This window comes from Parasteatoda tepidariorum, chromosome 5 (genome assembly GCF_043381705.1).
Source record: "Parasteatoda tepidariorum isolate YZ-2023 chromosome 5, CAS_Ptep_4.0, whole genome shotgun sequence".
NCBI lineage: Eukaryota > Metazoa > Arthropoda > Arachnida > Araneae > Theridiidae > Parasteatoda > Parasteatoda tepidariorum.
In genome coordinates, this window is record NC_092208.1 from 52,224,805 (window position 1) to 52,247,331 (window position 22,527).

Sequence of the window (22,527 nt, forward strand, 5' to 3'; positions counted from 1 at the left end):
CAACTACAGGTTAATCAAACTGGTGTAGTGATTCTTTGTCCCTCAAACTTCTTCCGACCGATTTCGATAACTTTGTGTTTCTTCCCTTCTTGAATATTATATCTTAAAGTGCACTCTTTCCTTGCTTAATTTTTGCGAAGGGATCTAAAAATATGAGTATACTAATGATGGTGATTACCAAAATTCATCATATTAAGCATGCGGCTCAAAAGATTTTCTCACCCAAAGCTTAGGTTATGCGATTAAGAAGTTCAATTACAAAGTGTATCATAATAAGTACCCCTGAAGTCTGAGTAATAAAAAAGAAAAATATTCCAAAATATTTTTCTTATAATTTTTACATTTCTATGCAGCAATCGACTTATTTAGTACATGAAAGCTCGCAGTTTTCCCCATTTTCATTCATAACTTTACGTAAGCGATTGAAACACTCATTACAGCTGACAGGCACTGCTTCTTCAAAAACTTAACCTCAAATCTTTCTCAAACCTTCTTTTTGATGATTAATCCTTTGGCACTTTGAATCTGGAACTGGAACTGCAATAATTTTACGGGGCGCCTACACCGAAGGGCTTATCCCCAGTAGAAAAGTTGTCATTGGCAAAAGGATAAAGTACTTAAAATAAGGGCTTTACATGATGCTTAACTTTGAATCTCTGTGAGCCTATGCCCCAACATAAAATAATCAGGTGGATTTAAGTCTGGTGAAGGGACAGGTCACTCTTCTGTGATGGAATCAGACAAATTACTTCGACATCATATCAGGACCTTTTTTGATTTGTGGGCTGGTGCTGTATCTTGTTAAATATGATATGATTCCCTCCTAATCAATCAAATGCTTTTTCAATACTTGTTCTATGTAGTTCTCAGCGTTGATTTTAACACCAGGATCAATAAAAAGATGTGGAAGCTTTGCTTTTTGTGAAATCACACCCCAGACCATCACTTTCAATGCATTTTGGAATCACTCTTCTGCCAACTTATCTTTGGGAATGCCGGCAAGTCTTGCTGCATGTGAATGGTGTGTTCAATACAAATGTAAACAAAAAACAAATCTCGAGCTCCTTACTTTCCCGGTTAAATGGTTTTCAGCTTCTAACTACATCTTATTGAATCAGATGATATTTTCAATAAGATAATTCTGTTTTCATGAGAAGAAATAAACATAATTTCTGAGCCGAAATCTGCATCATATTGTATTTATAATATTAAGTAATTCCGTTGAAAATGCGCGAATTTACCAAAATTTGCGAAAAGTGCTTATTTATCTTCTTTTGACTTGTTTATTACTATTTATTCAGAGTGCAAACAGTGCACCGTGCATACGTTTGTTTCGGTATTTATTTTGAGTAGCGAGACAAGCTTAATTTTCAAATTATCATTTAAATTTAAATTTCAAAGATAGTGTGGCGTAACTACCACTGCGATTATTAAACATCAATTCACTAGTATATAAGACATGTTAACTTGATTTAATCTAGAGGTACCTTCTGAAAGATGAAAGCTGGCATTGTCTAATAATCTTTCCCCACAATGGTGACCTACGGACGTGATATGATCACGATTACTTCGGTGGATGGTCCACATTGAACAGATGACTTGTTATTTGTGACTGCGTCATAGTCCATCTAGATCTGTTGCTACTCGGTCTCATTAATATACAACGGGATTCTGCACTCTCGACTGCTACCAGCAACACATGAGTAATCACACACACACAACCATGATCTTAATACAGCTCTCATGACTAAAGTTCAAAACCCGGTGACCTTAATCCAGCTCTCCCGGTCTTTCACAAATACAGCAACTAGTGGTATTCGTTCATCGAATTCTGTCCCTGATAAAATTTTGGTGGGGGAGTATTGTGGCGTAACTGCCACTACGACTATTAAGCATCAATTCACTAGTATATAAGATATGCTAACTTGATTTAATCTTGAGGTACCTTTTGATAGATGAAGGTTGGCATTGTCTAATTGTCTTTCCCAACATTAGTATATTATTAATAAGGTAATAAGTGTTTTATAACGATTTTTTTCTTCACTGTACGATGTAAAACTATAGAATTGATGTTTTTTGAATGGTTTCAGTTCGTTGAGAATTCTGTTCACTGTTGATGATTTTTTTTAAAACACTTCAAGCAGATTAGCACGGATTGAACCTAATACGTTTTACGATTGATCACGTTCGTTGTCCTCACCGTTCTTTTGGCTCCCTCTCTAAGAAGAATTTAACAATCTCTAAGTGCTACTGTTCATTTTACAGTGAGAAAAACCCCATTTTGACACACACCAAACCCTTTTAATTTTCTGAAAGTTTTTTTTAGTTATCGTTTTTCATTGATCTTTGTATTAACTATGAATAAATGAAAAAACAAACAAATACATTTTGTTAAATTTACCAATGGAAAACCCAAAGCGTTGATTGAAGACATCTTTTTTTTAAAAAAACTGCATGTTGATTTTTTACCATTGTTAACTTAAATGCTCATTAATATTCAATTTTTCCTCAAAATGTTAGTATGCATGATCAATCACGCAGATCAGATTCTTAGCCATGCCAGTCAATGAAAGGTTAAAATAAAACAAAAAGGTAAGGGGTCTTTTACGAGAAAATTGTAGGAAGTACACGAGGATTTTAGTATTTATGTAATAATTACTTAAGAATACTGAAGCATTATGTGACGATCATGTTTTGCTACTTGTAATTTCGTTTTTTCTAACGACGCATTTTTCATTTTTTTAGCATTAAAATTAAACTACATATAGTATTTTAAAACATGAAATTCTAATTCGATTGAATCGAAGAAAATAATTTTGATTTAACTGCACACTAAATTTTTGAAAAAACGTAAGCTAGGTATTTTAAACGTTGACAGTGACGTGCAGAAGCGTTTAAACGTCTCAAAGGGACGTCAGAAAGTGGACACAAGGAGACCGTTTACATTGATGATCTGAATTCTACATAAGTCAGCGATTCAAAAGTTTTTTATTTCACAAAATTTAGGCTTTACAAGCAAAAGGTTTAATTAATATCTAGAGATACGGTTTCTTTCGTATAATTACGTTAAATTCATAAAGTCTTCTGATAACCATTAGTTAAATTAATAAAGAAAACCAACTTAAAAAGTTGATTGTTTTAATAAATTTGGATTCAAGAACTACTTGTTCATTTCAAACAATAAAACTCCATATGTTACCATAGCACCTGAAATGCTAATGAATAAACTCTTATCGATGATAAACAAATTTCCTCCAGTCACCTCCAAGTTCAATTCCTTTAAATTCGTGATTAAAGCAGAAAACACTTGAAAGTTATTGTCATCAGTCGCAAATTTCCACGAATACTCCAAGGCAATGGTCTTTAACATCTTACCATTGTTACGTACTCTAGAACCACTTAGAGTCAAACGGATAAAGCAAAATGCTCCAGTAACGGCAAACCAAACAAACAACACTTTCAACAAAAATACATTGAATTTTTCTTCTGAAATCATCAAACTCGTGACGATATAAAATACAATAATAAAATTACAGTATGCCATCAGTGCAATCGAATTCAAAGCATCATCTGCTGATTTGACTAAATATGATAACTGATTTGTGGAATATATTATATTCCCAATACATTTTGGCTTTACATTTGGAATATTAAGTTTGATTTTCAACAGTTTTCCAAACTTTTCAACAATATCTCCCAACACTGTATAGTTTAAATCAATAAGAAATATCGCAAAACCAGAGGTTATTAGACAAACGCAACTATTCACTATACCAAATGCAAGCACGAAAACAATTTTCAAATCTATAGCTGGAATATCACCCCATAATGCAGTAATAAGAAATTTGATGTTATTCCAGTCAAAGTAAAGCATAATAATTAGAAAAATTACTGAAAACACTATAGAAGTAAAGTGCAAAAGAATGAGGATTCTTACTATTCGATTGTAGCCTATATTATGGCACCCATGCATCAACGTTAAATGGTGAATATTTTTAAAAAGTTTCCACAGTTTTCTTCGATTTATAATGATAATAATTATTATGACGGAACTTAAAAAAAAGCTAAGACATGCAGTTAATCGTATATGAAAAGAATTCATAAATATGTCAAAAATGTACAAACCTGTGACAAGAGATATAAGCGCAAATAAATTACTAACGAAGGACCAAATTATTTGTAAATTTCTCCAGTTCTTTTTATTTCCATAATATTTTAGTGGAACGCCTAGAATGTTTGAAATAACAAAAATAAGTTGAAATGACTTCTGAAAATTATTCATTACTTTTAATTATCTATATTGCAATCACAGCAAAAGAAGCCAAAACAACTCCTGAAGTTGATGCACTGTTTTCGATTGTGTATAAAGGTTAACCAAAGCAAAAGGCTACCTTTTGCCTTGGTGACTTCTGATATGACTTCTGATGTTGGTGCACTGTTTTAAAAATCATATATCAGGCAATCAGTAGAAAAGAAATCGAAGTGATTTCTAAATTTTCTGCATCACTGTTTTCCATAAAGTATACTGGACACTCGAAAAAAATCAAATTACTGCGAAATTTGTGCTCTATTTTAACTGGACAATCAATTCAAAAGATTTTTAGATTAATTTTGTTGATGCATTGCTTTTAGTTGAAAATATTGAACAGCGAAGGAAATTAAAATGACTCCAAAAGTTGGCGCATTGAGTATACTGGAAAAACAGAGCAAAAAATTAAATATAGCAGTAATTGATTACAATCGTTTTAGTGTTTCTTTTTTAGGGCATGTTTTAAATCATGAAATTATACTTCAATTATGCGAGTCCAATGTTTTAAAATATATTTATGTGTTCGATCAAAACATAGGAATATCTAATTTATACCAAATAATTAAGTCACGCGATGATTATTATTCCATTACTATAAATTTATTATTTTTAATGCACAAAAGCTTTTTGCTTTGTTTTTTTATTTTTACCAATATTTATTTTTCTTTTATTCTAGCATACCAAGTTTCTTTTTAATTGTGCTATAATTTTTCATTGACTTTGATATTATAAACAATCGTAAAATCAGAATATTTTATGTTACATTTATTAAAAGTTGCGCCTAAAGTGTAGATTGAAGTTAATTTCCTTAACACTAGATTGACCAAAGAAGTCATTTTGACAGCTTTTTAATTTCAATTAGAAANTCGAAAAAAAAAATGAAATTACTGCGAAATTGGTCCTCCACTTTAACTAGACAATCAATTCAAAAGATTTTTAAATTAATTATGTTGATGCATTGCTTTTGATTGAAAATATTGAACAGTGAAGGAAATTAAAATGACTCCAAAAGTTGGCGCATTGAGTATACTGGAAAAACAGAGCAAAAAATTAAATATAGCAGTAATTAATTACAATCGTTTTAGTGTTTCTTTTTTAAGACATGTTTTAAATCATGAAATTATACTTCAATTATGCGAGTCCGATGTTTTAAAATATATTTATGTGTTCGATCAAAACATATGAATATCTAATTTATACCAGTAAATTAAGTCACGCGATGATTATTATTCCATTACTATAAATTTATTATTTTTAATGCGCAAAAGCTTTTTGCTTTGTTTTCTTATTTTTACCAATATTTATTTTTCTTTTATTCTAGCATACCAAGTTTCTTTTTAATTGTGCTATAATTTTTCATTGACTTTGATATTATAAACAATCGTAAAATCAAAACATTTTATGTTACATTTATTAAAAGTTGCGCTTAAAGCGTAGATTGAAGTTAATTTCCTTAACACTAGATTGGCCAAAGAAGTCATTTTGCCAGCTTTTTAATTTCAATTAGAAAAACAATGATGTATCTAATGACACAATTTCCTTGAATTTTGCGACTTTTATACTTATTTTTATTGTTGATATTTACTAATAACTGAAATAATATCAAAAATATTAAAAATTAATTTTAAACAAATTACCAATTATTTTAAACAAATTTATTACAAATTATTTTAAACAGACAAATTAATTACTAATTGTAAAAAATTAAAAGTTAATTTTTTACAAAGTACAACAATACCGCAAGAACGGTAATCCAAGCTGACAAAAATTTCACCAATATGTATTATAAGTTTCTTCCGAAACCATTATGCTCATGAGATTGTAAAATAGAATAAAGAAGGCTAACTAAATTCAGAATCATATTGAGTTCATCTGTGCAACTGATCTAATCTGCTGATTTGACTAAATATGATAAATGATTTCTTATTATTCTCGTCAAAATAAAATATTTCTTATATATCCGGTGAGAATAAATAAATCATAATTATTTCAATTATTATAATAACCACTATTGAAGCACAATGAAAAATAATGAGAATTCTAAATTAAATTAAGTTCATCTGCTACTCATTTAGTAAAAGAACTCACAAATCTGTGAAGAAATTTCAACTCTATATCAAGAGAGATAAGAGCTAATATATTGATAACCCGAAACCAAAGTCATCTGTAAATATCTAGTATGCTTTTTATTTCCATTACATTTTTTTTAAACGCCTATGATGCTTGAAATAATAAAAACAATATGAAATGACTTCAGAAGTTGGTGCATTATTTTAAATTACACATGTTAGACAATCCCATAAATAGAAATTGAAATTAATTGAAAAGTTCATGCACTGTTTTTGAGAGCAAATATTAGACTAGTGCTCCTCAACCTGTTTATTGCAGTGGATCGGTCAACGTTTAATAATTTTACCACAGCCCACTGACGGAGGAAGAACGTTGTTTGTTTATATTTTATCTAGTTTAGATTTAGAAATAGTGTTTAAACATGCTTTCAAAGTAATATACAACGACATGCGAGCTGTTGGCGCTGATTTTTGGGGACGTCGCTGAGTTCTTGATTAACCTCTCGTTCACGGATACTCGTACAAACCGGAGAAAAATACATTACAGTAATAAAAATAATAAATAATACTAAAAAANATGAAAAAACTGTGAACTGTTTGCAATTAATATTGAAATGCACAGGTTTAGACTTTTCTACAGTGAAAAGTTTTCGGCATTTCAGTGTTCAAAAAAGTATACAAAAGCTAGACGTTAAGAACGCATCCAATGAGCGAGCAAAGCGAGCATCGGATTGCGAAGCAATCCGAAATGAACTGCGAAAGCAGTTCCGGGGGTTGGCGAGTGCCAGCGAGCAGGGGCGAAGCCTCCTAGTTATATTTTAATTATGCAAGTGCAAATCTTTAAAGCATATTTATGAGTTAGAACATAATATATAAATATCCAAAAAAGAAACAGTTGACTAGGTCACGTAAAGATCATTACGCTTTTGCCACGACTTGATTCATTTTAGTATGCGGAAACTTCTTTCTTCTGTCTCTTATTTTCACCAATATTTTTTTTAATTGTAGCAAACAGTTTTTTTTAGTTGTTATTTTTCATTGATCTTTATATCAACTATCAAGAAAAGAAGGAAAAAAACGAATACTTGTTATTAAATTTACCAATGGAACGCTCAAAGTGATGATTGAACATATCTTTCTTTAAGAAAAAACTGCATGTTGATTTCTTACCATTGTTAACTTAAATGTTCATTAACTTTCAATTTTTCCTAAAAAAAATTTGCTTGCGTGATCAATCAAGCTAATCAGTTTTTTATCCGTGCCCGTCAATGAAAGGTTAAAATAAAATAAAATAAAAAGGTAGGAGGTATTTTACGAAAAAATTGCAGGAAGTATATGATGATCTCAGTATTTATGCAATAATTACTTAAGAATACTGTAACGTTAAGAGACGATCATGTCTTGCTATTTTCGTTTTTTCTAACGAAATGTTTTTCATTTTTTCAACATTAAAAATAAAACTACAATTAGTATTTTAAAAAATAAAATTTTCAGTAGACTGAATCGAAGAAAATAATTTTATTTTAACTGCACACGTAACTTTTGAAAAAGCGTAAGCGAGGTATTTTAAGCGTTGACAGCGGCGTGCAGAAGTGTTTAAGCATCTCAAAGGGACATCAGGAAGTAAACACAATGAGACCATTTACATTGATGATCTGAATTCTACATAAGTCAGCGATTCAAAAGTTTTTTATTTCACAAAATTTAGGCTTTACAAGCAAAAGGTTTAATTAATATCTAGAGATACGGTTTCTTTCGTATAATTACGTTAAATTCATAAAGTCTTCTGATAACCATTAGTTAAATTAATAAAGAAAACCAACTTAAAAAGTTGATTGTTTTAATAAATTTGGATTCAAGAACTACTTGTTCATTTCAAACAATAAAACTCCATATGTTACCATAGCACCTGAAATGCTAATGAATAAACTCTTATCGATGATAAACAAATTTCCTCCAGTCACCTCCAAGTTCAATTCCCTTAAATTCGTGATTAAAGCAGAAAACACTTGAAAGTTATTGTCATCAGTCGCAAATTTCCACGAATACTCCAAGGCTATGGTCTTTAACATCTTACCATTGTTACGTACTCTAGAACCACTTAGAGTCAAACGGATAAAGCAAAATGCTCCAGTAACGGCAATACAAACAAACAACACTTTCAACAAAAATACATTGAATTTTTCTTCTGAAATCATCAAACTCGTGACGATATAAAATACAATAATAAAATTACAGTATGCCATCAGTGCAATCGAATTCAAAGCATCATCTGCTGATTTGACTAAATATGATAACTGATTTGTGGAATATATTATATTCCCAATACATTTTGGCTTTACATTTGGAATATTAAGTTTGATTTTCAACAGTTTTCCAAACTTTTCAACAATATCTCCCAACACTGTATAGTTTAAATCAATAAGAAATATCGCAAAACCAGAGGTTGTTAGACAAACGCAACTATTCACTATACCAAATGCAAGCACGAAAACAATTTTCAAATCTATAGCTGGAATATCACCCCATAATGCAGTAATAAGAAATTTGATGTTATTCCAGCCAAAGTAAAACATAATAATTGCAAAAAATATTGAAAACACAATAGAAGTAAAGTTCAAAATAGTGAAGATTCTTTGTATTTGATTGTAGCCTATATTATAGCACCTGTGCATCAACGTTAGATGGTGAATATTTTTAAAAAGTTTCCACAGTTTTCTTCGATTTATAATGATAATAATTCTTATGACGTAACTTAAAACGAAGCCAAGACAAGCAGTTAATCGTATATGAAAAGAATTCATAAATATGTCAAAAATGTACAGACCTATAACAAGAGATATAAGCGCAAATAAATTACTAACGAGGGACCAAATTATTTGTAAATTTCTCCAGTTCTTTTTATTTCCATAATATTTTAATGGAACGCCTAGAATGTTTGAAATAACAAAAATAATTTGGAATGACTTCAGAAAATTATTCATTGTTTTTAATAACCTATATCGGACAATCACAGCAAAAGGAACTGAAATAAGTCCTGAAGTTGGTCCACTGTTTTCGAGTGTGTATAAAAAATAACCAAAGCAAAATGTAGCGATAGGTGCACTGTTTTAAAGAGCGTATATTAGGCAATCAGTGGAAAAGAAATCAAAATGACTTCTGAATTTTTCCCCCACTGTTTTCTATAAAGTACACTGGAGACTCGAAAAAAAAATGAAATTACTGCGAAATTGGTCCTCCACTTTAACTAGACAATCAATTCAAAAGATTTTTAAATTAATTATGTTGATGCATTGCTTTTGAATGAAAATATTGGACAGTGCAGGGAATTGAAATGACTCCAAAAGTTGGCGCATTGCGTATACTGGAAAAACATAGCAAAAGAAATAAATATAGCAGTAAATGAAAACAATCGTTTTAGTGTTTATTTTTAGGGCATCTTTTAAATCATGAAATTATATTTTAATTATGCCACTCCAATATTTTAAAATATATTTATGTGTTCGACCAAAATACATGAATATCCAATTAAAACCAGTTAATTAAGTCACGCGATGATTATTATTCCATTACTATAAATTTATTATTTTTAATGCACAAAAGCTTTTTGCTTTGGTTTCTTATTTTTGCCAATATTTATTTTTCTTTTATTCTAGCAAACTAAGTTTCTGTTTAGTTATGCTATAATTTTTAATTGACTTTGATATTATAAACAATCGTAAAATCAAAACATTTTATGTTACATTTATTAAAAGTTGCGCCTAAAGTGTAGATTGAAGTTAATTGCCTTAACACAAGATTGACCAAAGAAGTCATTTTGACTGTTTTTTAATTTCAATTAGAAAAACAATGATGTATATAATGACACAATTTCCTTGAATTTTGTGACTTTTATAATTATTTTTATTGATGATATTTGCTAATAACTTGTTATATAACTGAAAATAATATCAAAAATATTAAAAATTAATTTTAAACAAATTACCAATTATTTTAAACAAATTACCAATTATTTTAAACAAATTTATTACAAATTATTTTAAACAAACAAATTAATTACTAATTGTAAAAAATTAAAATTTAATTTTTTACAAAGTACAACAGTACCGCAAGAACGGTAATCCAAGCTGACAAAAATTTCACCAATATGTATTATAAGTTTCTTCTGAAACCATTATGCTCATGAGATTGTAAAATAGAATAGAGAAAGCTAACTAAATTCAGAATCATATTGAGTTAATCTGTGCAACTGATCTAATCTGCTGATTTGACTAACTATGATAAATGATTTCTTATTATTCTCGTGAAAATAAAATATTTCTTATAAATCCGGTGAGAATAAATAAATCCTAATTATTTCAATTATTATAATGACCACTATTGAAGCACAATGAAAAATAATGAGAATTCTAAATTAAATTAAGTTCATCTGCTACTCATTTAGAAAAAGAACTCACAAATCTGTGAAGAAATTTCAATTCTATATCAAGAGAGATAAGAGCTAATAAATTGATAACCCGAAACCAAAGTCATCTGTAAATATCTAGTATGCTTTTTATTTCTATTACATTTTTAGTAAACGCCTATGATGCTTGAAATAATAAAAACAATATGAAATTACTTCAGAAGTCGGTGCATTCTTCTAAATTACATATGTTAGACAATCCCATAAATAGAAATTGAAATTAATTAAAAAGTTTATGCATTGTTTTTGAGAGCAAATATTAGACTAGTGCTCCTCAACCTGTTTATCGCGGGAGACCGGCCACTGTTTAATAATATTACCACTGCCCACTGACGGAGGAAGAACGTTGAGTGTTTATATTTTATCTAGTTTAGATTTAATAATTTTAATTTAATAGTTTTTAAACATGCTTTCAAAGTAATATACAACGACATGCGAGCTATTAGCGCTGATTTTTGGGGACGTCGCTGAGTTCTCGATTAACCTCTCACAAATCCGGAGAAAAATACATTACAGTAATAAAAATAATAAATAATACTAAAAAAACAATGCAAGGAAAATATTGACAGCAGTAAATGATAACAATGAACTTAGTGCTTCTTATTAAATCATGAAATTATATTTTAATTATGCAAGTACAATGCTTTAAAGCATATTAAAGAATATCCACACAAAAAAGACAGTTGACTAGATCGCGTAAAGATCATTACGCCTTTACCACGATTTGATTCATTTTAGTATGCAGAAACTTTTTTCTTCTGTCTTCTTATTTTCAACAATATTTTTTTTAATTCTAGCAAAAAGTTTATTTTAGTTGTTATTTTTCATTGATCTTTATGTTAACTATCAAGAAAAGAAAAAAAACGAATACTTTTTATTAAATTTACCATTAGAACGCCCAACGTAATGATAGAACATATCTTTTTTTTAAAAAAAAAAACTGCATGTGGATTTTATACCATTGTTATCTTAAATGCTCACTAATATTCAATTTTTCCTAAAAAATTTTATTTACGTGATCAATTAAGCTGATCAGACTTTTATCCGTACCCGTCAATAAAAGGTTAAAATAAAAAGAATAAAAAAAGGTAAGAGGTATTTTACGAGAAAATTGCAGGAAATACATGATGATCTTAGTATTTGTGTAATAAATATATAAGAATACTGAAACATTATATGACCATCATGTTTTTCTTCTTTTAAAGAAACGTTTCTCATTTTCCCAATATTAAACAATAAAACTACTAATAGTATTTTTAAAAAATAGAACTTTAATTAAATTGAATTGAATATAATTTTATTTTAACTGCACACGTAACTTTTGAAAAACGCAAGCTATCTATTTTAAGTGCTGGCAGTGACCTACAGAAGTGTTTAAACCTGTCAAAGGGACATCAGGAAGTGGACACAAAGAAACCATTTACATTGATGTTCTAAATTCTTAATATGAAGTCAGCGATTCAAAAGTTTTTTTATTTCTCAAAATTTAGGTTATACAAGCGAAAAGTTTAACTAATATAGAGAGATAAGGTTTCTTTCGTATATCTAAATTAAATACATAAAGTCTTCTGTCAACATGTCAAACTTAAAAAGTTGGTTCTCATTTAATAATATTCGGATTCTAAAATTACTTGTTCATTTCAAACAATAAAACTCCATAAGTTACCATTGCACCTGTAATGCTAATAAACAAACTCTTATCGATGATAAACAAATTTCCTCCTGTAACCTCCAAGTTCAATTCCTTTAAATTCGTGATTAAAGCAGAAAACACTTGAAAGTTATTGTCATCAGTCGCAAATTTCCACGAATACTCCAAGGCGATGGTCTTTAACATCTTACCATTGTTACGTACTCTAGAACCACTTAGAGTCAAACGGATAAAGAAAACTGAGGCAGCAACGGCAATACAAACAAACATAACTTTCAACATAAGTATACTGAATTTTTCTTCTGAAATCATCAAACTTGTGAAGGAATAAAGTCCGATAATAAAACTACAGTACGTCATCAGTGCAATCGAATTCAAAGCGTCATCTGCTGATTTGACTAAATATGATAACTGATTTGTGGAATACATAATATTCCCAATACATTTTGGCTTTACATTTGGAGCATTAAGTTTGATTTTCAACTGTTTTCCAAACTTTTCAACAATATCTCCCAACACTGTATAGTTTAAATCAATAAGAAATATTGCAAAACCTGAGGTTGTTAGACAAACGCAGCTATTTATTGTACCAAATGCAAGCACGAAAGCAATTTTTAAATCTATAGCTGGAATATCACCCCATAATGCAGTAATAAGAAATTTGATGTTTTTCCAGTCAAAGTAAAACATAATAATTGCAAAAATTATTGAAAACGCAATAGAAATAAAGTTCAAAATAATGAGGATTCTTTGTATTTGATTGTAGCCTATATTATGGCACTTATGCATAAACGTTAGATGGTGAATATTTTTAAAAAGTTTCCACAGTTTTCGTCGATTTATAATAATAATAATTCTTATGACGTAACATGAAACAAAGCAAAGACATGCAGTTAGTCGTACATGAAAAGAATTCATAAATATGTCAAAAATGTACAAACCTATGACAAGAGATATAAGCACAAATAAATTACAAACGAAAGACCAAGTCATTTGTAAATTTCTCATGTTCTTTTTATTTCCATAACATTTTAATGGAATGCCTAGAATGTTTGAAACAGCAAAAATAATTTGGAATGACTTTAGAAAATTATTCATTACTTTTAATTACCTATATTGGGCAATCACAACAAAAGGAACCAAAATAACTCTTGAATTTGGTGCACTGTTTTCGAGTGTGTGTAATGGATAACTAAAGCAAAGTGTGCCGATATTAGTGCACTGTTTTAAAGTGCGTATATTAGGCAATCAAAGGAAAAGAAATCAAAATGACTTCTGAATTTTGACCCACTGTTTTGTATAAAAAATACCTGACACTCGGGAAAAAAATGAAAGGAGGACTGCGTAATTGGGACTTAGTTTTAACTAAACAATCAATTCAAAAGAATTTAAAATTAATTCAGCTCATGCATTGATCTTGGTTGAAAATATTGAACAGCAAAAGAAATTGAATGATTGAAATTGAAATGATTGTTGAAGTGACTGAATTGAAATGAACAGCAAAAGAAATTGATTGAATTGAATGAAAGAATTGAGTTGGCGCAATCTTTATAATTGCGTATACTGGAAAGGCAGAGCAAAAGAAATATATATATATTGCAGTAAATGATTGCAATCGTTTTAGTGTTTCTTCTTTTTTTTCTTTTAGGGTTTCTTTTAAATCATGAAATTATAGTTAATTTATGCGAGTCTAATGTTTTAAAACATACTTATGAATTCTAATTGGAAATATGAATATCCCAGAAAAACCAGTGAACTAAGCAAATGTGTGTTGGTGAGCACAGCAAACAAAAATTTGAAAATACTTTAGAAGTTGGAGCACTATTTTCGATAATGAATATCAGTCTGCTACTATGAAATAAATGAGAACTTCGGAAGTTGATGTATTTCGACTACGTATATAGGACAATCACGTCAAATGAAATTGAAATAACTTTCAAAGTTGGTGCACTGTTTTCGATAACGTATACTGAAAAAAACAAAGGAAAAGAAATAATCACAGCAGTGAAATATAAAAACCGATTAAATGGTTCTTTTTAAATCATAAAATTATATTTCAATCGTGCGAGTTCAATATTTTGAATTATATTTATGTGTTCGAACAAAACATATGAATATCCAATTAAAATCAGTTAATTAAGTCACGCGATGAGTATTACTCAGTTACCATAAATTGATTGACTTTAGTGCACATAAGCTTTTTTTTTTTTAACAATATTTTTCTTTTAGCATATCAAATTTATTTTTAATTTCGTTATTTTTCATTGATTTTGATATTAAAGATAAATAATTGTAAAAACAAAACATTTTATGTTATATTTATTAAAAATTGCGCTCGAAAAAAAATATTTCTTTCTATTGTAATTTCAGGTGCTCATAAAAATTAAAATTTTTCATTAAAATGTGAATTAGCATAATTAGTTCTCATAATTAATCATGCTGATCAGATTTTTAGCTATGTTCATCACTGAGAAGCTAGTATTCAAAAAAGAGGGAGAGTTTACGAAAAGAAAAAGTACAGGGATCAAAAAATTTAAATATTTATGTAATAATTAATAATATTTTACTATGATATGTCAAACACATTTTACTATTTTCTTTTTTCAGAGAATATATAAACAACAAATAATAAATTTAAGAAAGTATTTAATAATAAAATTTTAAGGAGATTAAATAAAATAAAATAATTTTATTTTTTTCTCACTTAAAGGAAAACTTAACAGACTCATTCTATGAGAAATGGTATAATGTTTATTGATGTCATGTCCAAGATTCTTACGAAATTATTTTGTGAGAAAGTTAGTTAGTTAGTTAGTTTAAATTTGTTGCGCAAGAGCCAATTTGTGAGAAATTACATGTCAGAAAAGGACTAAAATAATATTTTTAAAATTTTTTTGTGCCAAAACTATGATTAGGGGGTTAATTTGAAATTTGACCAGACTTTAAGAAAATGGCTAGATAAGGTAACTGATATTCTTAACTTCTATAAAGGAAAAAGAAAAAAATAACACTAAAATCGAAACTGAAACGAAAATAAGACATTTAAGTGGCCAGAAATATCATAGAACAGGGCAGAAATAAATGGTAGGCAATTTTTTTTAAAACCAAAACTAAATTAGGTTTTGCCATCGAAAGTCAGAAATGTTGGAAATCAAAACAAAAACAAAAACAGGAGGAAACAACTCAACAGCAGGAGACGAACATCTCAACTCCACTCGACCACTTGCGTTGTAGAATCGGCTTTTTCAAATTACTCGTATTCCCTCGACCTAACGTATTCTCCGTATTCCGACTGAAATTATTCTTGATTTATGAAATAACTTTTAATGTTAAGACGCTGTTTCAAGGTAGCATTTTATGCGAGATAATTATTTGATTTACAAATAAAAAGTGTGTTTTTTTAACTTTCGAAAGTATTATTCGTTATTTAAAAAGCATATTTTTTGAAATAGGAACAGGAGCGTTGTTCGGCATGGCATGGAAAGAGCAAAGGAGATTTTCTTTGCACATGCTACGCGATCTAGGTATTGGTAAAACTAAAGTGGAACATCACTTGAAAGTAAGCAGCTACAAATTAACTATTTTCATTAACTTTGATCTTATTAAACTGTTGTAGTTAAACTATACTAAATTTTTATAATGGTATCCTTTCTAACTACTTTAATCCGTTTCAGTATAAAACTGTTGTTGTAGTTGTAATTTATTTACGTCTCACTAGAGCTGCTCAATGGGCTATTGGCGACAGTCTGGGAAGCATCCTGTAGGATGATCCGAAGACATGCCATCTCAATTTTGATCCTCTGATGAAGGGCTGACATCCCCGCTTCGGTTGCACAATGACGTGTGAGTGAATTCGAGCACTTTAACAGTTTAACGACGACCAATACCGCACCCCCTACGCAGACTGATCCAAGTGGTCACCCACCCGCATACTCACCGCAGCCAAAGATACCTGACTTCGATGATCTGCTGGGAACCGTGTCTTAACTATCAGTCCACTGGGGGACCAGTACAAAACTGTATTCTCAAGTAGGGGATGCATGGGAAAACTTGCCGCAAAATGTCTATTTCCTTATTTATAACTATTTACCATACACCCAGTCGTGAAACACAGATTTCGGGGCAATTTTTAAGCATTTTAGAATGACAAATTATACAGCAATGAACTAAAATTTTATCCAAGAAACTGATTGTGTTCTTCTAATGCAAGGAATGAAACTAAATATGCTCTGTGATGAGCTAATGCCCTAAAATTCATATCCCTTAAGATAAAAATAGGATTCAGAAAATTATTAAAATTTTGGACAAAAAAATTTTTTTAAACTCTTCCTGTAATCCTCTAATGTAAAGTACGGCATTCTGTTTTCAAAAAAAAATGACAAATTAAATTTATTAATAACTTTCTAAATCTATAATCATAATCATTTATGTATGTTGTTAAAATTCATGTTAAAAATGAGGTATACATTAAGGGTCACAAAATATTATCAAAGCGAGGAAAAACAAAAACTTTATCATCACCTGACTCATCATTGACGAAGAATGTGAAACTGAAAGTATTAAAACTTATTTCATTTAAAGAGGAAATTTAAAAAATTTTGTAATTCTTTTTTCGAAGCAACTTAGATTTTCATCTGAGAATCAAAATGATTTTAATATTTTGAATATCACCTCTCTCAATAGGTCAAAAATTTTGAGAACGTTCTTTATTATTAGCTAAATATTCATTTTCGATCGCTAACGAGCATACTTTTTAAGACAACTCTAAACTAGAGATTAAGGAAACATAAAATATAATAAGTACTTACTATTTTATATTTTATGTTATACTGTTATGAACACTCTGCGTTATGCCGGAATTTCAAAGAAAGGTGTAAAACCTGATTTTGATATATGAAATACAGCATCTATTGATGCGTACAGGCAAAGGCAAACTTGTCTGCATTGTTTCCTTAAATCATAAAAATAATACTAATAATTTCAATTAAAGTTATTCTTTACACTGCAAAAAATTTTAGTAGAACTCAACAACAAAAATGGAAGCAGCTACTTTACACCAAAGTGAATCGCCATACGAAACTCTTGAATCTAGTGTTTCACTACACCATCGTTCCTTAACACTGCTTGATGTGATGTAGACGCCACCTTATTCATCAAATATTCATCGCAAGAATCATTAATTTATAACAGTAGCCCCTGAATCTCACAGTAAATCTGATTGAGACTGGGTCATTCCATTTATTTCAAAGATGGGGAAAGTAGAATTTACTGCGCATCACTTCGGCGCAGGAACTATACAGCAAATCCGATTCCAATATCTTCTTTGAAGACACATAAGCTCCGATTCTTCCTGCAAGTAGATTTTTAAAATTAAAACGATGGCGCCATTTATCAATTTCGGATTTAAATATACATTTCTAATAAGTTTTAAATTAATCTGATGTTTTTAAAGACAATATTTTTTACACTCTGATTACATTTTTTTAAATCGTAACTAATTTTATATAGTGTCTGAAATATTTTTTTTATATCTCTTCATGTATTTTTATGAAGTTGAGGTAAGAAAATCTAAGTAAAATCTAGAAAGATTAATCATAGTATAGAATTGACCTGCCCGGTATACCCTACACTGATGTTTTTTAAGGTCCACTGCCAATGTCCGGTGTACATTTGCCCGGTATACCCTACACTGATATTTTTTTAAAGGTCAAGGGCCACTGCCCGGTATACATTCGCCCGATACTCCAAACACTGATGTTTCTTCTAATCTATCGTCAGTAAGTATTAAAATATCGAATAAATGTAATTATATCCACGAATAAATTAATATCAAATCGGATGTAATAAATATTTCGGACATTCACCAAAGCGACTATGTGATTGTCAACATTCACCGGTGAAAGTCAACAACCATCGATTTTGGTCATTCCCAATAACATGCACATCATTTACATAATAACCTCATCAGGACGTTTATTTCATACTTGCCTAAATAACATCCGGCATTATGTATAATGCCTAGGCAATGAGTGAAATATAAATCATTTCATACTTTGCCGGCTAGTTATAGGCATTATATCTAATGCCGGATATCATACTTTGTAGGTAACAGATATAAAAAATGATTTAAAAAAAAAAACATAAGTATAACACTTTAAAAAAAATACTACGAAAAATACCACATCCCTAATTTTCAGTAAACAATACTTGCCATACATATTATTGAAAATACTACGTATGGCAACCCTGGTGAAAGTAAATTCCGACGCATACGCAGTGAATTCTACTTTCCCCACCTTTGAAATAAATGGAATGATCCAGTCTTAATCAGATTTACTGTGAAATTCAGAGGCTAGTATTTATAACGCATGTATACGAGCAAATCTTAAAATTAGGTTGTAAGTCAAACATACGCGGTGCTCAGAGAAAATTTTAGAACGAATTCGAACGAATTCTTAGCAAAACGAAAGCGGATAGAAATTATGCACTAAAAAATCTGTTATGAAAGATTTAAAAGGTGAAATGTAACTAACCCTATTACAACAAAAAACATGCAAATTCAATTTTAGATTTAATTTAAACCCTTTAAATCTTAAAACAAGGAATAAAGTGTTCCTTCATACAATTTTTTGGGTTGTTTAATATTATATTCGGAGAGATATAACATCACAATTAGTTCTGTGTACCTTATCATTCATTTAAAAGGTCCCGCAGTGAACTGATCATTAAGACACAGTTCCCAGCAGATCACCGAAGTCAAGCATCACTGACTGCGGTCAGTGTGCGGATGAGTAACCACTTGGATTAGTCTGCGTAGAGACCGAAGGTGTGCGGTATTGATCCTTGTTAAACTGTTCTACCGTAAAGTGCACGACTTCGCGTGTGGGTCGTCGGGCTACCGAAGCAGGGGTGCCATCCCCTCTGCAGGGAATCAAAATTGTGATGACATGTCTTCGGATCATCCTCAGGGATGTTTCCCAGACCGCTCTAGTGCGACGTAAATGAACTACAACAACATTCATTTAAAATTAAATTTATATTTCAGGAAGAAATTTTAGAATTATTTGAACGAATAGAAGGAGAAAAAGGCTCCCCTATATTAACTTCTGAATTTCTAACTCCAAGTATGTCCAACAACATCGCCTCATTTATCTTTGGAAGACGCCTAAAATACAATGATCCCAAAAGACAGGAGCTAGACAAATTGATAAATCAAATTGGGCGTGAAGGTGGAGCCATGATTTTAATATTTTTTCCGTGGCTAGCTGCATTTCTGGATTTTTTCAACCTTGGAGGTAAAAAGAAACTTTCCAAAGCATTACATGAGCTGAGGTTGTACATCAAGTAAGTTAACTTTATAAAAATAAAAAAACATCAGCCATTTGGAATTAATATACATCTTCGGAATCAACATGTCGTCAGCTAATTAAAAAAATCCGATTCTTTGCAATCGTAGCCATCATTTTGCAATGCATCAGACTAATTGGACCAGTATTTTCCTACCTCCTACTTGCCTGATAATTTTAGAACTAAAACAAACTACAAGGCTACAAGCTCAGTTATGTAATTATGAAATGAGTGCGAAATTACTCCAGTCTAACTTTCTTTTAAATATCCTTTTTCAAAAAAAAATTCGTTCAAAAAATCCTTTGCAAAAATCTGGCTATCAATTTATAGCAAAAAACACTTTACTGCTCTGGGTTTCATTGGAAACTGCCTGTTATAAATCAGGCTAATTGAACAAAATGATGAATTTTCTAATTTTTCTAAAGGTATATGAACTTAGTGAGATAAGCCTAAAAAGTATCAATCTGATTAGAACATACTAGAGAGACAATTAGCCAGGTGCACTGCAAAACTACGGCGGCTGTTTGCAAAGAACCGAATCCCTCAATTAGCCTATAACGGATATATCGCGAAATATTGCCATTTTTTAAATACTAGAACAATGCTCCTTATATACCTCGACTTAATCTATATCAATTTCTAAAAATAATAGTTCTTTAAAATAGTTTTTTGAGCTATAAATTTTTTCAAAAACAGTGACGGAATGTTGAAGTGGGAAACATGGTTAAAATTTTAACGTTATGTGGTACAATTTAGAAAATAATTTCAAAATTTTCGCCCGAAATATAAAACATAAATATTGTCTACGGTTTCAATGCTTAGAAATCATAATTTTTCTTTTTAATTGTATTCAAAAGTAAACTATAAAATTTGAAAGATTGCATTATTTATCAATTTATCTTAATAAAAAGAGCCGCTTTTTCTGCTAAAAATACTTTTCTTTTAATTTATTTTTTTTCCTTCAATTTATGAACATCTAAGTATGAAAAATGTTAACAAAATAAATCATAAATAAATTAAAATAGTGAAAAAGTTGGTTATGTTAAAAATAAAACATAAATCACAACTACTTAATGCTCCGAACTATCCCCTTACCCAAATAAAGTTAAAAATTAAATTTTATTTTGTTATTTATTATATCTGTAATTAAGTATTACTGAAAAACATTTCTGTGTTGGCTATAAATAAAGAGTTCTTTAGCACATTATTTCATTAGTTAAAGTATATTTTTAATGCACTCAGTAAATCATAATATTCTAAACTCTGTCATTAAATCAAAATATTTCTTACATTCAGGTTTACTTTTTTTTTAAATTATCTAAATAAGGCATATCTCAGTGATAAAGTACACAAGATAGGTTAGCTAGTTTAAGTGAATGAAAATGATTCACTAAACTGACCAAAATGGACCCCATACGTTATCATTTTTGAATTACCATGCTTGCAATTTGTAATTATACTGTAGTACAATACATTTGAACGTTTTCCTGCCATTTAAATAAAAATATATAATTCTGTACTTAAAAAATGCGATTACTTCACTTATCAGAACCTAAATGAATCATTATATACTACTTTTATAGGAGAAATATCGTAACACATCGAGTGATTTCTCGGAAATCTTGTTCCCTAAAGCAGCTAGAGCCTTGAAACTTTGGGAAGGTAGATAAGGCTTTTGTCCCCAAAGTGTCGCCAATATTACCTTAATGGTTGCTAAGTTGACGAAAGTCCCACTGTCAATGAAAGTGCTTTTTCCTTACCTGTAAATTGTTATTTTGAGCTGTTAAAATGAGTAAAGTTGAAAACTTAAAATATGGGTTTTTGTAAAAATGGTTCGTAGTAAAGAAAAAATAATTACAGAATCATTCTTTTCAGCCTAAAATATACTAAAAGCGTATAATTTTAAATAAAGGACATTTTTCCTTCTGTACTATAACGTTATCTTATGTCATAAAATTTTCATAAAAACTATTCATATCTTGTTTGACTGTTTTGCAGAGAAGAACTCAAGGAGCATGAATCAACTCTAGATCCTAATCACATCCGAGATTTTATGGACGCATATTTACTTGAAATTCAAAAAAGGGCAAATGATGCTAATTCTACATTTCATAGTAAGACTATAAAATAAATAGTTTATTTGTGCAAATACTATATCCTATATCCAAGTAGCACAGAGACAACGATCTATGTCGTGGCCGTTCCAAGCAGTGGCGTATCTAGGGTATGGCAAGTATGGCGAATGCCATGGGCGCATTATTTCAAAAAGGCGCAAAATCAATCAACATCAACGATTATTTTTTTAATTAAAAATTTTACTAATTTTTTTTTCAAGTTATGGCAGAATTAAAAAAAGCATCCAACATTTAACCTTTCCTCGAGGGCTCGAAAAGAAGACATCGAGGTCTTTCGAGGAACTCTTTTTATAACTGGGGGAGTGAAATATGAAAGGGAACCGCTAATAATAAAAACAAAGTAGGTGACGAGCGTTAAACAATTTTAACCTCCCACTGTTTTTCATTTTTTTAATAACTTCGTTTGAAAACTCATAGACCACCTTAGTTAGGGATAATAGGAGGGCCAAGGTTTCCAGCTCTTTTGCATAACTCGAAAAGCGCGAGAAATCTCCTTCGGTTGTTATATTATATTCAACATTAAAAAAAATGGGGGAAATAAGAAAAAAAAA

General features: G+C 30.0%; 1 protein-coding gene across 1 annotated transcript in view; it reads left to right on the plus strand.

Moving 5' to 3' along the window:
* The window catches only part of LOC107449121 (uncharacterized), a 51,453-nt gene that overhangs the window by 23,593 nt on the left and 5,333 nt on the right, over nt 1-22,527 (plus strand). The window contains exons 11-13 of the mRNA XM_043055288.2: nt 15,947-16,053; nt 19,540-19,838; nt 21,840-21,955. Coding sequence (XP_042911222.2) covers nt 15,947-16,053; nt 19,540-19,838; nt 21,840-21,955 — 522 coding nt within the window. The remainder of the gene's footprint in view (nt 1-15,946; nt 16,054-19,539; nt 19,839-21,839; nt 21,956-22,527) is intronic.